This window comes from Peromyscus eremicus, chromosome 23 (assembly GCF_949786415.1).
Source record: "Peromyscus eremicus chromosome 23, PerEre_H2_v1, whole genome shotgun sequence".
Classification (NCBI taxonomy): Eukaryota; Metazoa; Chordata; class Mammalia; order Rodentia; family Cricetidae; genus Peromyscus; species Peromyscus eremicus.
Genome location: NC_081438.1, coordinates 24,361,957 through 24,375,370, shown reverse-complemented (window position 1 = coordinate 24,375,370; position 13,414 = coordinate 24,361,957). Strand labels below are relative to the sequence as shown.

General features: G+C 52.3%; 1 protein-coding gene and 1 non-coding gene across 4 annotated transcripts in view; both read right to left on the bottom strand.

Moving 5' to 3' along the window:
* Positions 1–220: 220 nt before the first annotated feature.
* The window catches only part of LOC131898213 (LIM domain kinase 1), a 31,128-nt gene continuing 17,934 nt past the window's right edge, over positions 221–13,414 (bottom strand). The window contains exons 8-16 of one of the 3 annotated variants that reach the window (XM_059249329.1): positions 10,757–10,931; positions 10,158–10,244; positions 9,211–9,342; positions 7,524–7,583; positions 7,223–7,288; positions 4,351–4,507; positions 2,098–2,153; positions 1,708–1,865; positions 221–391 (exon numbers count right to left, since the gene is read on the bottom strand). In XM_059249329.1, the coding sequence (XP_059105312.1) occupies positions 382–391; positions 1,708–1,865; positions 2,098–2,153; positions 4,351–4,507; positions 7,223–7,288; positions 7,524–7,583; positions 9,211–9,342; positions 10,158–10,244; positions 10,757–10,931 (901 nt within the window). In that variant the 3' untranslated portion in view covers positions 221–381. Of the gene's footprint in view, positions 392–1,200; positions 1,593–1,707; positions 1,866–2,097; positions 2,154–3,656; positions 3,871–4,350; positions 4,508–7,222; positions 7,289–7,523; positions 7,584–9,210; positions 9,343–10,157; positions 10,245–10,756; positions 10,932–13,414 lie in introns of those variants that run through there. The other 2 variants (XM_059249328.1, XM_059249330.1) reach the window with 2 other exon arrangements.
* Positions 9,952–10,025, bottom strand: Trnas-cga (transfer RNA serine (anticodon CGA)). The gene has a single exon. It is a non-coding gene; the product is annotated as a tRNA-Ser (tRNA).

Here is a 13,414-nt window from a genome sequence, read left to right as displayed (position 1 = left end):
AGTGCAGTGCCCGCAGAGACCAGAAGGGGAAGGCAGACTCCATGAAGCCTGTAAGCCAACTGATGTGGGTCCTAGGGACTGAACTCCCATAGACTGTGAGAGCAGTATGTGCTTTTAACTGGGGAGCCGTCTCTCCACTCCACATTAGGCTTCTTAATCCTCGTCTTTTCTTGATTGCTCCCTCAGAGCCCCAGACACACATGAGGATGCAAGCCCCGCATGGGGAGCACAGAATCGATTTTATTGTTCTGAGTTTGGATTCGTTCCTATCACGGTCACTGGGCAGAGGCAAGTCTGTCTTGCCTCCTTCTGTCTTGGTTCCACTGGGGTCTGCTCAGATTCTCTTCCATGTTCAAAGTGCACTGAGAAAGCTTCACAGTTTTAATTCGTCCTAGATGATCAACTGAGGCAAAGTGAGGCAATGGCCCTCCCACCCCCACCCACCTAAAACATAACAAAACAAAAAACAAAACAATCCCCCTAAACTCCCAGCAGCGGCTGCTACAGCCGTTATGAAAAAATAATACCAACTCTTCTTAAAAAATAGATCACACAGAAAGAACTCAGAGGGCAGAGGCACCCAAGGAGGGAGTGGGGCTGCTCCAGCCAATGGGCAGAGGCCCCAGAAGGGTGCTGAGATGAACTGGGGGGCGGTGTTGCAGTGCTGGTGGATGGCTGCCTTATGCCCTCTGCCTGGCCTCTGCTGTGTGGGCTGGGCCCTCCCTGTCAGCTAGATCCCAGGCATCATCTGCCCTTCTTTTTCAAGGGATCCCTGCTCATCCTGAGGACTAGTACCTGCTTCTCACTAAAGTGGCTTTGATCAAGAAATGAGATGAACCCTAAGCAAGAGCGAGGGCCACTGCCTGGCCAGTGGGCATGTGGGACCAGACCTTTCTCTGCTTTGGGGTTTAGATCATTGTCAATACCTGCTGCTACCTAGATTCCCCCCAGGGGTCCTGGGAACATAGCCTCTCCCTTGGTAAATACTCTCCAGCCATCACAGGGGCTCCCTCTAAAGTTGCCTTCTAGCCCAGCCTCACTGGGGAAGAGCTGCCGGCAGGTGCGGTGTGCGGAGGCTGCAGGCGATGCATGGAATGGGTCCAGCTTCCCTGACCCTCCAGCTCATGCAAAGACAAGTGAGGGAGGGGGCGGCCCCACAGAATGGGAGGTAAGGCAGGGCAATGTGACTGACCACGTGTGTGTGTGTGTGTGTGTGTGTGTGCAGCCTGGTGACTTGGGGGCCAGAGGCAGAGAGAGGCTAGGGGCACCCCGCATGAGGGGAGAAGGCAAATCAGGGCCTGGGTCAGGGGTAGGGGTCTGGGCACCACTGCCCTGATGAGGGCTCCATGCCTAGGCCACCTCCTGCTGAAGAATCTGGTGAGGGTGTATTCTCCAGAGGCGGGGATGAGGATTCCAGGGTCAATTGGGCTCAGTCGGGGACCTCGGGGTGGGCAGGCAGGGAGCTCTCGCCCCGCCGGTAGGTCTCCCAGAAGCCCCGCTCCAGTTGTTCCAGCTGTGGGCCCAGTGGCAGGTGACCAGCCAAGTGCATGCGAAGCGTTTCCAGCCATTGTTCCAGCTTTACAAAAGAGGGCCTGGGGTGGGTGACAGGCAGGAACCAGTGGATGGCGAGTCTGGCTCTCCTCAAGACCCATCCCACCCCAAGGCTGCTTCAGGCTGAGTATCCCCCTTCCCCCTCCCCACACTCACCTTTTCTCAGGATCCAGGTCACAGCAGCGCACAGTGATGGGGAAGAAACTTGGGGGACAATTTGGTGGACAGTAGCGGTCCAAGAAACCCCGCACATTGAGGCCAAAGTCCATAGTTCGGGGCAGATAATCAGGGTCTGCATTCACACGCCCAATAATCTGTTCAGCACAAAGCCCCTGGTTAGTGGGAGGCCCCTGAGCCTGGGGGTTTGGGGAGCCCACCAAATGCCCTAAGGACAGTTCAGTAGGAATGGCCAGTGACTAAGCACCGCACCCATTGATGCCGTGCTCTGGCTTTGGGGATCCATGTTCCCCAGGCTGGAACTTGAGAGGATTGGAGAGTGGAGAGGAGCCACTGGGTCTGGACGCCACAGCTGCTCAAGTGACCTACCTCACATAGGACGATTCCAAAGGAAAACACGTCCACCTTCTCGTCATAGCTACGGCCTGAACAGAGACCAAGTGTCAGGAGGGGATGTAGGACAAGGAATGGTAACAGGCAGGAAAATCACATTCTATTGAGTTCTAAGAGCACCAAGGCACCAGGGATGTGACTCAGTTGGCAGACTGCTTGAGTAGCATGAATGAGCCCTGGGTTCCATCCCTAGCGAGGCATAAGCAGGGCATGGCGGTGCACGAGGCTAGCCTGAGCTATATGAGACCCTACCTTAAAACAACAAAAATCAAACCCAAACCAAAAGATAATCAAGGGCCCCCCAGTTCCACTGGGTCTGACAGAATGCTGGGACCTCAGAGAGAGAAGCAGTTCCAACCCTGCCTGGTGAACGAACACCTGCTGCGTGACTCTGGTCACATCATAAAGACGTCTTCAATCTCTGGTACACACGGATGGAATTTCATTGGGAAAGGGTCTTGGAGTAGAGTGGGGTGCAGGCGGAGAGTGGGGGCTCAGCATCGGAGGCATTGCAAAAGAAATCAGGGAAAGAAGTTTTGAGGATGTGTAGACGTTAGTGTCATGGGATGAGACACTCCTGGTTCTGCCTGGGGCCCAAATGCTATCTCAAATACCTGTTTTGTCTTCTCTTTTAAATTTTTTAGATTTATTTTTATGTGTATGAATGTTTTGTCTACACGTGTGCATGTGTACCACACGTGTGCCCGGTGCCTGTGGAGGTCAGAAGTCATGGGATTCCCTGGAAACAGAGGGTTAGGAGCCGCCACCTATGTGCTGGGAACCGAACCTGGGTCCTCTGCAGAGCAACCAGTGCTCTTAACCACTGAGCCACCACAGCCTGTTTGTTTATTTTTTATTTTTTATTTTATTTTGTTTTTCGAGACAGGGTTTCTTTGTGTAGCCTTCCTTAGCTGTCCTGGAACTTGATCTGTAGACCAGGCTGGCCTTGAACTCACAGAGATCCGCCTGGCTCTGTCTCCCAAGTGCTGGGATTAAAGGTGTGTGCCACCACCGTCCGGCACTTGTTTTGCTTTTAGACAGGGTTTCACTCTTTAGCCCTAGCTGGACTGGAACTCCCCATGATCAGGAAGGCTGGCCTTAAACTTATAGAGATCCACCTGCTTCGCCTCCCAAGTGCTAGGACAGAAAATGTTCACCAGCATATGCCAGTTCTTTTGGTGTTTTGAGATAGGGCCTCACTCTAGTGCAGGCTAGACTGAAACTCACTATGTAGCCCAAAATGGCCTTGAACTCAGAGCACTCTTTCTGCTCCCATCACTCAAGTGCTAGGATTATAGATATGTGCCACCACACCTGGCTTATGCGGTGCTGGGGATGGAACCCAGGACTTCTTGCATGCTAGACAAGCCCTCTATCAACTGAGCCCCACCCCCAGCCCCATAAACACTTGAAAAAAAAAAAAGACAAAGCCTGGAGGGGATGGTGGTGAACAGCTTTAATCCCAGCACTTGGGAGGCAGAGGCAGGCAGATCTCTGTGAGTTCGAGGCCAGCCTGGTCTATAGAGTGAGTTCTAGGTCAGCCAGGACTACATAACAGAGAGGGCCTAGCTCAAAAATAAAACAAAACAAAAACTAACAACACCCAAAACAACATCAAACAAGAGGAAAGCCAGACAAGCAGGTGGTGCTTACCTATAATCCCAGCACTTTGGGCAGAGTGCTTATCCAGCACATATGAATCACTGGATTCTACCCAGCACTCCATAAACTGAGCGTGGTGGCTCATTCCTATAATCCCAACACCGGAGAAAGAGGCAGGAAGATTAGGAGTGCAAGGTCATCCTTGGCTACAGAGTGAGTTCGAGGCTAACCTGTGTTAAATGAGACCTGGTCTAAAAAAAAAAGGCCAGGTGTGATGGTGCATGAATCCCAAGCCAGTCAGGGCTGCAGAGTGAGATCTTGCCTCAAAAATAATAAAATAAAAGAGAGAAAAACGGTCTACTAGATGGGTCACCTGACAATTTTGAGCCACGCACTGTGAAAACCAACCCAAACACCTACCCAACACTAAAGTGGGCAGCAACGTAAAGATGAGGCAGAGGGAGGTGGTCACAGGTCCAGAAAGCCCCAAGGGAGAAGTTGGCCCCAGTCCAGTCGGAGGAAAGGAACACAAGTGAATTGGGGACCCAGGGGAAGCCAAGGGGAGGAGAGGCCAGGGTGGTGGGGGGCTGCTCCCCTCCTCCTGGGAGCTGTAGAGCAAACACTCACCATTGATCATCTCTGGTGCCATCCAGTAGGGGTTGCCCACCACTGTGTACCGCTTCTTGCGGTCCGGCTTCTTGAGGCTGCGCAAGTCTTCAGACTGAGTCTTCTCATCGACCATGAGCCGAGCCAGCCCAAAGTCGGCCACCACCACGTTCTTGTTCTGGAAATTTCGTAAGACCTGGTCCTCACCCTGTCTGCATCTCCTATCATCCCACATATGACACAGACAATGTATCCAGACACCCAGGGAACCTCCCTCTGTCCCAGTGCAAACAGCTGTCTGAAATTTCTAGTTTCCAGTGAGAAGTGGGAGGTGTGGTTCAGAGGTAAAGGTTCAGGGAGGGGCTGGGGTGTGGCTCAGTGGTAGAGCCCCTGCCTAGAATCTCCCAGTGAGGGGCTGGGGTGTGGCTCAGTGGTAGAGCTCCTGCCTAGAATCCCCCAGTGAGGGGCTGGGGTGTGGCTCAGTGGTAGAGCACCTGCCTAGAATCCCCCAGTGAGGGGCTGGGGTGTGGCTCAGTGGTAGAGCACCTGCCTAGAATCCCCCAGTGAGGGGCTGGAGTGTGGCTCAGTGGTAGAGCCCCTGCCTAGAATCCCCCAGTGAGGGGCTGGGGTGTGGCTCAGAGGTAGAGCCCCTGCCTAGAATCCCCCAGTGAGGGGCTGATGGCGTGACTTGGTGGTAGACTACTTGCCTAGCATGCTCAATGTCCTAGATTCCATCTCTAGAACTAAGAAAATCAAAACCCCTTGACCAACCTATCACCTGGCATCTTACCAGAGGCGATGGAGCCCCAGCAGGCACTATTCCCCTAAGGCCACATCAAATGGGTGTGGAATGTATGTTCGGTCCCTTACCCACATGCTGTCCTTGAAGCTTTCTTCAGGTGACTGTCCGGTGTCACTAGATGGCTAGCTGAGGGTCTTTCCCTTTGGGGTAGGCCTGGTCCTCTGTGCCCTGACTTCTCTCCCTTTCCAGACTGTTTCCTACTGTTCAAATGGAGTAGCTGACTCTGAGGCTGTAAATGGCACCAGGCCACCAACAACCTAGACACCAAGACCAAGCAGGACCCATGGAGGACTTTCCAGCTCACTTTCATGGCACCAATGCCCAGGGTTTTGAAGCTGACCCTTAGAATGTCCCACAACCAGGAGTTTTCTGTCTTGCTGGGATAGCCCCAGCAATTCCTACTATCCTCTGGGCAGGGTCCTGGGCAGGCTGACAGGGCCTAGAGGATTCCAGGAACCTAAAACACCAGAATCAGGGACTCTAAAGTCTTGGTTTTGATTGGATCATAACTCTGTATTGACTGGTTGGAAGGCCTTGGGCAACACTGTCTTTTTTTTATGTGTGTGTGGTATTGGGAATTGAACCCAGGTCCTTGTATATGCTAGGCAAGGGCTCCATTGCTGAGTCATGCCAGCTGCCCCTCACTGGGGTATTCTAGGCAGGTGCTCTACCACTGAGCCACACCCCAGCCCCTCACTGGGGGATTCTAGGCAGGTGCTCTACCACTGAGCCACACCCCAGCCCCTCACTGGGGGATTCTAGGCAGGTGCTCTACCACTGAGTCACACCCCAGCCCCTCACTGGGGGATTCTAGGCAGGTGCTCTACCACTGAGCCACACCCCAGCCCCTCACTGGGGGATTCTAGGCAGGTGCTCTACCACTGAGCCACACCCCAGCCCCTCACTGGGGGATTCTAGGCAGGTGCTCTACCACTGAGCCACACCTCAGCCCCTCACTGGGGTATTCTAGGCAGGTGCTCTACCACTGAGCCACAGCCCAGCCCCTCACTGGGGGATTCTAGGCAGGTGCTCTACCACTGAGCCACACTCCAGCCCCTCACTGGGGGATTCTAGGCAGGTGCTCTACCACTGAGCCACACCCCAGCCCCTCACCGGAGAATTCTAGGCAGGTGCTCTACCTCTGAGCCACACCCCAGCCCTCACTGGGGGATTCTAGGCAGGTGCTCTCCCACTGAGCCACACCCCAGCCCCTCACTGGGGGATCTAAGTGTATGCTTTACTCACCTGTGCTTCCAGGACTTTTTTTTTTTTTCCACTTTTAAATTTTTTTTTTTTTTTTTTTTTTATTTATTATGTATACAGTGTTCTGCCTGCATGTGTCTTTGCAGGCCAGAAGAGGGCACCAGATCTAATTGCGGGTGGTTGTGAGCCACCATGTGGTTGCTGGGAATTGAACTCAGGACCTCTGGAAGAGCAGTCAGTGCTCTTAACCTCTGAGCCATCTCTCCAGCCCTTTTTTTCCACTTTTAAATTTGAGACAGGGTCTTGCTAAGTTGTCCAGGCTAGCCCTAAGGTGGCTCTGTAGCTGACACAGGACTTGACCCTCCCACCTTAGCCTTTCAGTTCAGATGCTGACCGTGGTACTTTATTATGGGAACAGGACTCTAGGCATCTGCTCCCCAGTTTGGCCTAGGCCTCTACTTTCTGTATAATATCCGGGGAATTCCTTAAACAGCAGCACTGAACACACGACCCTCGGCTGACTGCTTCTATCCTTTGCTCCGACTGAAACGCCCCTGCCAAGCCTCCTCTTCCCGAAGCCTGCCCACACACTGACCTGCAGCTGTCGGTGCTGCCTGGGGAGCCTGTGCTACCTCTACTAGAGGAGGCTCTGTCAAGGCTGCAGTGAAAGCCGGGGCTTTACACTTCGAATCGGGCTTTCCCTTCACCGACCTGTTGAAGCCTTGCGCTGCTGGAAGGTCTGCGGGCAGGCGCCATGTTTTAAATGGCCGAGCCAGGACTGTAACCCAGGGCCTCCGGGCTCTTGCTCTTGTGCTGCTCACCCGACCTCTAGCTCCATGAAGCCCTTCTTTCTCCAGCTCACCCTGCTGCCCAGCCCCCACTGCTCACCTCACGGACCAGACAGTTGTGGGAGTTGAGGTCTCGGTGGATGATGTTCATCGAATGGAGGTAGGCCTGAGGGAGTGGAACATGGCCGTCAGCAGATGCTCGGCCCCAGCTCAACCCTGACCCTCTGGAAGCTCCTTGCCTCCCACCAAGTCTCATCAGCTGATGGACTCCAGGCCCCTGCTCTGCTGCTGAGCTGTCCCCTGTGCCTTCACAGGTGGTCACCTACATCACACGGTCACCTCAAAGCTTCCCCTTGGGTTCTGCTCCCACACTCCTCAGGGCAGAGTGGCTGGTCACTTACCATCCCTGATGCAATGTCCTTGGCAAAGCTGACCCTCTGACTCCACGGGTACTGGCTGTCCTGCGGACAGGGAAGAATGGCTGGGATGGAACCCAGGGGGCCACAGGAGTGGGGACAGCTGAGTGAGTCACAGGAACACGTGTGGTAGAGTCTGAAGGCTCCCAAGGTGTTCCTGTACCCCCAGCTGCCGGCTAATAATTATCTTCTAAGAGAGAGCTGTGTGTGCACAGCTCCAAGGCACGCTTTTCTTTGCTTGTGTGTCAGAGGACAGCTCGGGGGAGCCTTCTCTCCTTCCACCATTTGGGTCCCGGGGATCACACTCATGTCAACAGGCTGGGGACAAGCACCTTTCCCTGCTGAGCTGTCGCACAGGCCCTTGTTCAGTTTTTTGAGACAGGATGTCCTATGTAGCCCAGGCTGGCCTTGACCTTTGATTTTCCTGCTTCAGCCTTGGGGCTAGGGTGATAGGCCCCAAAGACATCTTTTCTCAACAGAACTGATTTCACACAGGAAGGGTTGATGCACGGTCTCCTGAAGCCCCACACTAGCTATTCTGAGCAGTAACACGTGGCTGACACTCTCGGGTGCCTGCTGGGTGTTTACGCACCTCCAGGACAGACAGTATAAACCACGGCCCATGAATCTGTTACAGGAAACAGTGTAGTACCCTATTTAACTTCCTGGATATTCTTTTTAAAATATAATTTATTTATTTTTTGTGTGTGGTATGTTATCTGTGTTTTGTGTGTGTATGTGTGTGTGTGCATGTGGAGGGCAGGAGGTAGATGCCAGGTTTCTTCCTTAATTTCCTTCTACAACTAAACATTTTTATCTAATATGCTTATTTATATGTGTGCACAGATGCAGGGGTGTGTACAATGTGCAGGAGTTGGCTCTCTCCTTCCACAGGTGGGTCCTGGAGATTGAACTCAGCCCATCAGGCTTGGCAGCAGGCACCTTTACTCTTTAGGTCCTCCTGCTGGCCTTCTACCTTAGCTTTTTGAGAGACTGTCTAACTGAAGGCAGAGCTCATGGATCTGGGTAGGCCGGCCGGCCAGTGGTCCACAGAGACCCTCCCTCTAGTGATGGGATAACAGTGTATGCCATCATGCTAGGCTTTTAAGAGGGTCTTTGGGATTGAACTCAGGTCTCCCCAGGCCCTATTTCAAGTTTTAAAACCAGGCTGAACCAATGTTCAGAGTCAGAGCTGAAGGTCCAACAAGCCGCCTGCACCCTCAGCACCAGGCGAGGGGGAGAACGGGGCTCTGGCTCTGCCGTGGTTTAGAGCTTATACTAAAGGCTTAGTTTCGAGCACGGCACTAGTAGGAAGTGATGTAACTTTTCAGAGAGCTAAGTGGAGAGTTCTTATGTTATTGGGGGTCATGGCCATGCAAGGGGATAGTGGCATCCTGACCACTTCCTCCTCAACCTCCCTTTTTGGTTTTGGTGTATGTGTATATAGAAAGGGTCTCACTACGTAGTCTTGGCTGGCATGGAACTTGCCATGTAGACCAGGATGGCCTTGAACTCATTGGGATCCACTGCCTGCCTCCCTAGTGCTGGGATTAAAGGAGTGCGCCACTACACCGGGTTTATGCAGTACTGGGGACCAAACCTGGGGCCTCACACAGGCCAGGCCAGCACTCTAGCACCTGAGCCACCATCCCCAGCCGCCAGCCCTGCTCACCATGCTCTTGATGATGCCCCGCAGGGTGCCACCCTTAATGTACTCTGTGATGAAGTTCAGCCGCTTGTCCTTGTACAGCACACCGATGAACTTGAGCACGTTCGGGTGCTCCAGGCACCGCATGACCTTCACCTGGGGGGGTACACACAGTCTGGGCCTGGACCTTCCCCTCCAGCAGGGCACCCAGGCTCCTCTCACCCAGCAAGCCACTGTGTTGTCTTCTTCTTCTTCTTTTTTCTTTTGGTTTTTCGGGACAGGGTTTCTCTGTATAGCCTTGGCTGTCCTGAAACTAGCTCTGTAGCCCAGGCTGGCTGAACAGAGCTCTGCCTGCCTCTGCCTCCCAGGAGCTGGGATTAGAGACATGTGCTGCCACTCTCCAGCTGCCTTTTGTTTTCTAAGTGTCCCTCATAGCTCAAACTGGTCTATGTAGCCATGGAGGTCCCTGGACTCCTGATCCTCACACCACCATCTCCCTCCCACACGCTGGGATAACAGGCATGTACCACCAAGCTCAGCTTTTGCATTAGAAGCCAGGGCTTCGTGAATGGTGGGCAAGCCTCTACCCACCCACACCGCCAGCACACAGCTGTTCTGACCTCGGACACTGTCCGAGTCAATGGCTCACACAGCCCAGGCTGACTGGGAACTCTCTATGGAGCTGAGGAGTACGCTGACCTCCGATCTTCTTGCCTTCATCTCCCAAGTGCTGGGATTATAGACGTGTACAACCATGCCTGGTAGATGTGGTGCTGGGGATTGAACCCAGGGCCTCATGCTTTCGAGGCAAGCCCTCTACCAACTGAGCTACACCCACAGCTCACGGAGCTATGTCTTTGCTCAAGCTGCCCTGTTCCCAGTGGGGCCTGAACCCTCTCAATTCTTTCAACCCCTTCTCACTGGGGCAGAGAGTGGACATGTGAGGCACACAACTGTCCCTCTCCACTGACCTCCTTGAGGAATGTCCTCTGGGTCTCCTCGTCAAAGCGGATGAGCTCCTTCATCACCATCACTTCGCCTGTTTCTCGGTGTGTCACCTACGGTGGGATATGGAGGGACAAAACTCAGGACCATGTGGGACATAGTGACAGATGCCTATAACCCTAGCCACTTGGGAAGCTGAGGCAGGAGGATCTCATGTCCAAGGCCAGCCTGGGCTATCTAGTGAATTTGAGGCTAGCCTGGGAAACAGAGAGACCTTGTCCTGATATGAAAGTAAAACTAGGCATGCTAGTGCATGAGTGACCCCGATACTTGGGAGGTGGAACACAGAATATCAGGAGTTCAAGGCTATCACCAGCTACTTAGTGAGTTCAAGGCCAGCTTGAGTTACATGAGACTTTGTCTCTAAAACCAAACTACAAAGTTCTAAGTCTACCCATGTAAAATCTCTTTCCTCTTATCAGCTCAGGGAAATCCAGGAATAGGAGAGGGTAACACTGGGCAGAGAGCATAGAATCTAGATGTCCCATGTTGGATTCCCAGGGGGCAGTGTGAGGGAAGAGGTGGTCAGAGACGTCATCCAGCCTGCCCCTCCCCATTTGCATACCTTGATGGCCTGGCCGAAACAGCCCTTGCCCAACACCTCCCCATGGATGAGGTCAGATGGCCGGAAGATGCGGTGTGGTCGGCAGACCACTCGGAGGGATTCGGAGCGACCCAGGTCCTTGCGCTGGGAGGCTGGTGAGCTGGCACCCGGGGACGTGTCAATACTGCAGCTCCTCCTGGGAAAGGCACATGGGGACCCAGTGCTATGAGGAGGTGGCACCCAGCTGAGACACTGCCCCTGACTCCTTGCAAAAAGTACCATATAAACCAGTCGATGCTCACCCCCATCCTGGGAGTAGGTAGGACAGCCCAGTGTCTTGGGGTAGCCACAAAGCTGTCTGCCTGTTAGATGGTGCTGATGGCCTCCTCTGCTTGGTGGCCCAGGCTCAGGTACCCTGCCTGATATGCCCATTGTACCGTATGTACACAGGTGTGGACAAACAGAGGTGAAGGAGTACATGCCTTTGGCAGTACAACGTCTTAGAATGAGGGCTATCATTCCAGAAGGCAGCCCCTCAAAAGGCTTCTCCAAGAGTCCTGGAGAGGACCCAGCATGAGGCAAGTAACAGGCTGCCTCTGATTCCTTTTCTCCGTCCCTCCTCCTGCCTCTTCAGGTTCGAGGATAGAGGACTCATGGCACCCGCTGCCTGGATCACTGCAGGAGACTATTAGCCAACCCCGACTTGGACATCCCACATCAAATTCCGCCCTTACCTTGGGCCATAGTAATCTTTGTGAAACACGTCATTGTGTGGCAACAACCCTTCAGAGGAGACCTCTAGGCATGGAAAAAGGTCCAAAGCCCCCTGGAATTGCTGATGCCCTGTCACCCCCAAAGTCCCCATTATCCCAAGCCAATCACGAGCTGCTCCATGAAGTTAAGATGCTAGTCTGCGTCCTACTTTCTCCAAAGCTTCGAGTGAGCCTTCATTATTAAATCACTAATTAAAAAAAAAAAAAAAAACGAAGAAAACTAGAAAACAGCTGGCTATGGTCAAACATACTTGCAATTCTCAGTACTTAAGAGGTGGAGGCAGGAAGATCACAAGTTCAAAGCCAGCCTGGGCTATGTATGAAACAAAACACATAAACAAACTAAAAATTATCCAACAAGCAAACAAACTAGAGAGAAAGAGAGAAAGTAAAAGCTAGAAACCATTGTAGTACGTTGTAGTTTCTCATGGTATGTGTGTGTGCTGTATATATGCATTCATGTGAGTATGCACGTATATATTTGTGCATGAACATGTGGAGGTCATATGTTGATATCAGGTATTTTCCTTAATCACTCTTCACCTATTTTTAAGACTTATTATTTTTAATTATCTGTATGCGTTTTTATCTATGTGTAGGTTTGTGCATGTGGGCACCATGCTTGTGGAGGCCAGAAAAAGACATCAGACCCCTTGGAACTGGTAGAGGTGAGCCACCCAAAGTGGGTGCTGGGAACCAAACTCTGGTCCTTTGCAATAATGTACACATTCTTAAGCTCCCCTCATGCCCAAGACAGGGTCTCACTCTGTAGACCAGGCTGGCCTGGAACTCAGAGGTCCACCTGCCTCTGCCTTTGCCCTGAGTGCTGGGATTAAAGGCGTGCACCACAACTACCTAGCACACTCTTAGCTCTTAACTGCTGATCCGTCTCTCCAGCCTTCCACTGTACTTCTGAGACAGGTGTGGGGTTACAGGTGTGGCTTTTTACACGGTGCTGCTGGGATCGGAAGTGAGGTCCTCGTGCTTACCTGCCAAGCACTCCTACCTACGGAGCCATCTATCAGCACCATCTCATTAGATTCCCAGAAAGAATAGCAAAATGCACAAGAAGCTGATAGGTAAGAACAATGGGCCAAGTATTTATAATGATGGCACAGTATGTACATTGCTACCAAGCCAGTGATAGGAATGGAATTTGTATGAATTCTATTTATATTAATGCAACTTTTTTTTTTTTTTTTTGATTTTTCGAGACAGGGTTTCTCTGTGTAGTTTTGCGCCTTTCCTGGAACTCACTTTGTAGACCAGGCTGGCCTCAAACTCACAGAGATCCACCTGGCTCTGCCTCCCGAGTGCTGGGATTAAAGGCGTGCGCCACCACCGCCCGGCTGCAACTATTTTTTAAAAATTCAAGAGTTGGCACATCAAAGTGATAAAATATGGAGTTTTTTTGCTTATTTATTTTTAATAAATAGGGTCTCATGTAGTCCAGGCTGGCCTTCAACTCACTAGGAAGCCAAGGGTGACCTTGAACTTCTGATCTTCCTGCTTCTACCTCCTGAGTGCTGGGATTACGGGATGTGCCGCCATGCCAAGCTTATGTGGTGCTGGGGATAGAACCCATGGCTTTGTGCTAGGTGAACACTCTGCCTACTGCCCAGTCTTAAAATAGTTTTTTTTTTTTTTTTTTGAGACAGGATTTCCTCTGTGCAGCCCTGGCTGTCCTGGAACTCAGAAATCCTCCTGCCTCTGCCTCCTGAGTGCTGGGATTAAAGGTATGCGCTACCACTGCCCAGCTTGAAGTATGTTTTATCTACGACGCTTGCTCCTCACTGATTCATCCGTTAATGTGCCTACAGAAAAGTGTGCCAAAAACCGTCCTCCCTTTTAAACACTTTAGAATTAGAGAGAGGGCCTGCAAGATGGCTCAGTGGGTAAAGGCACT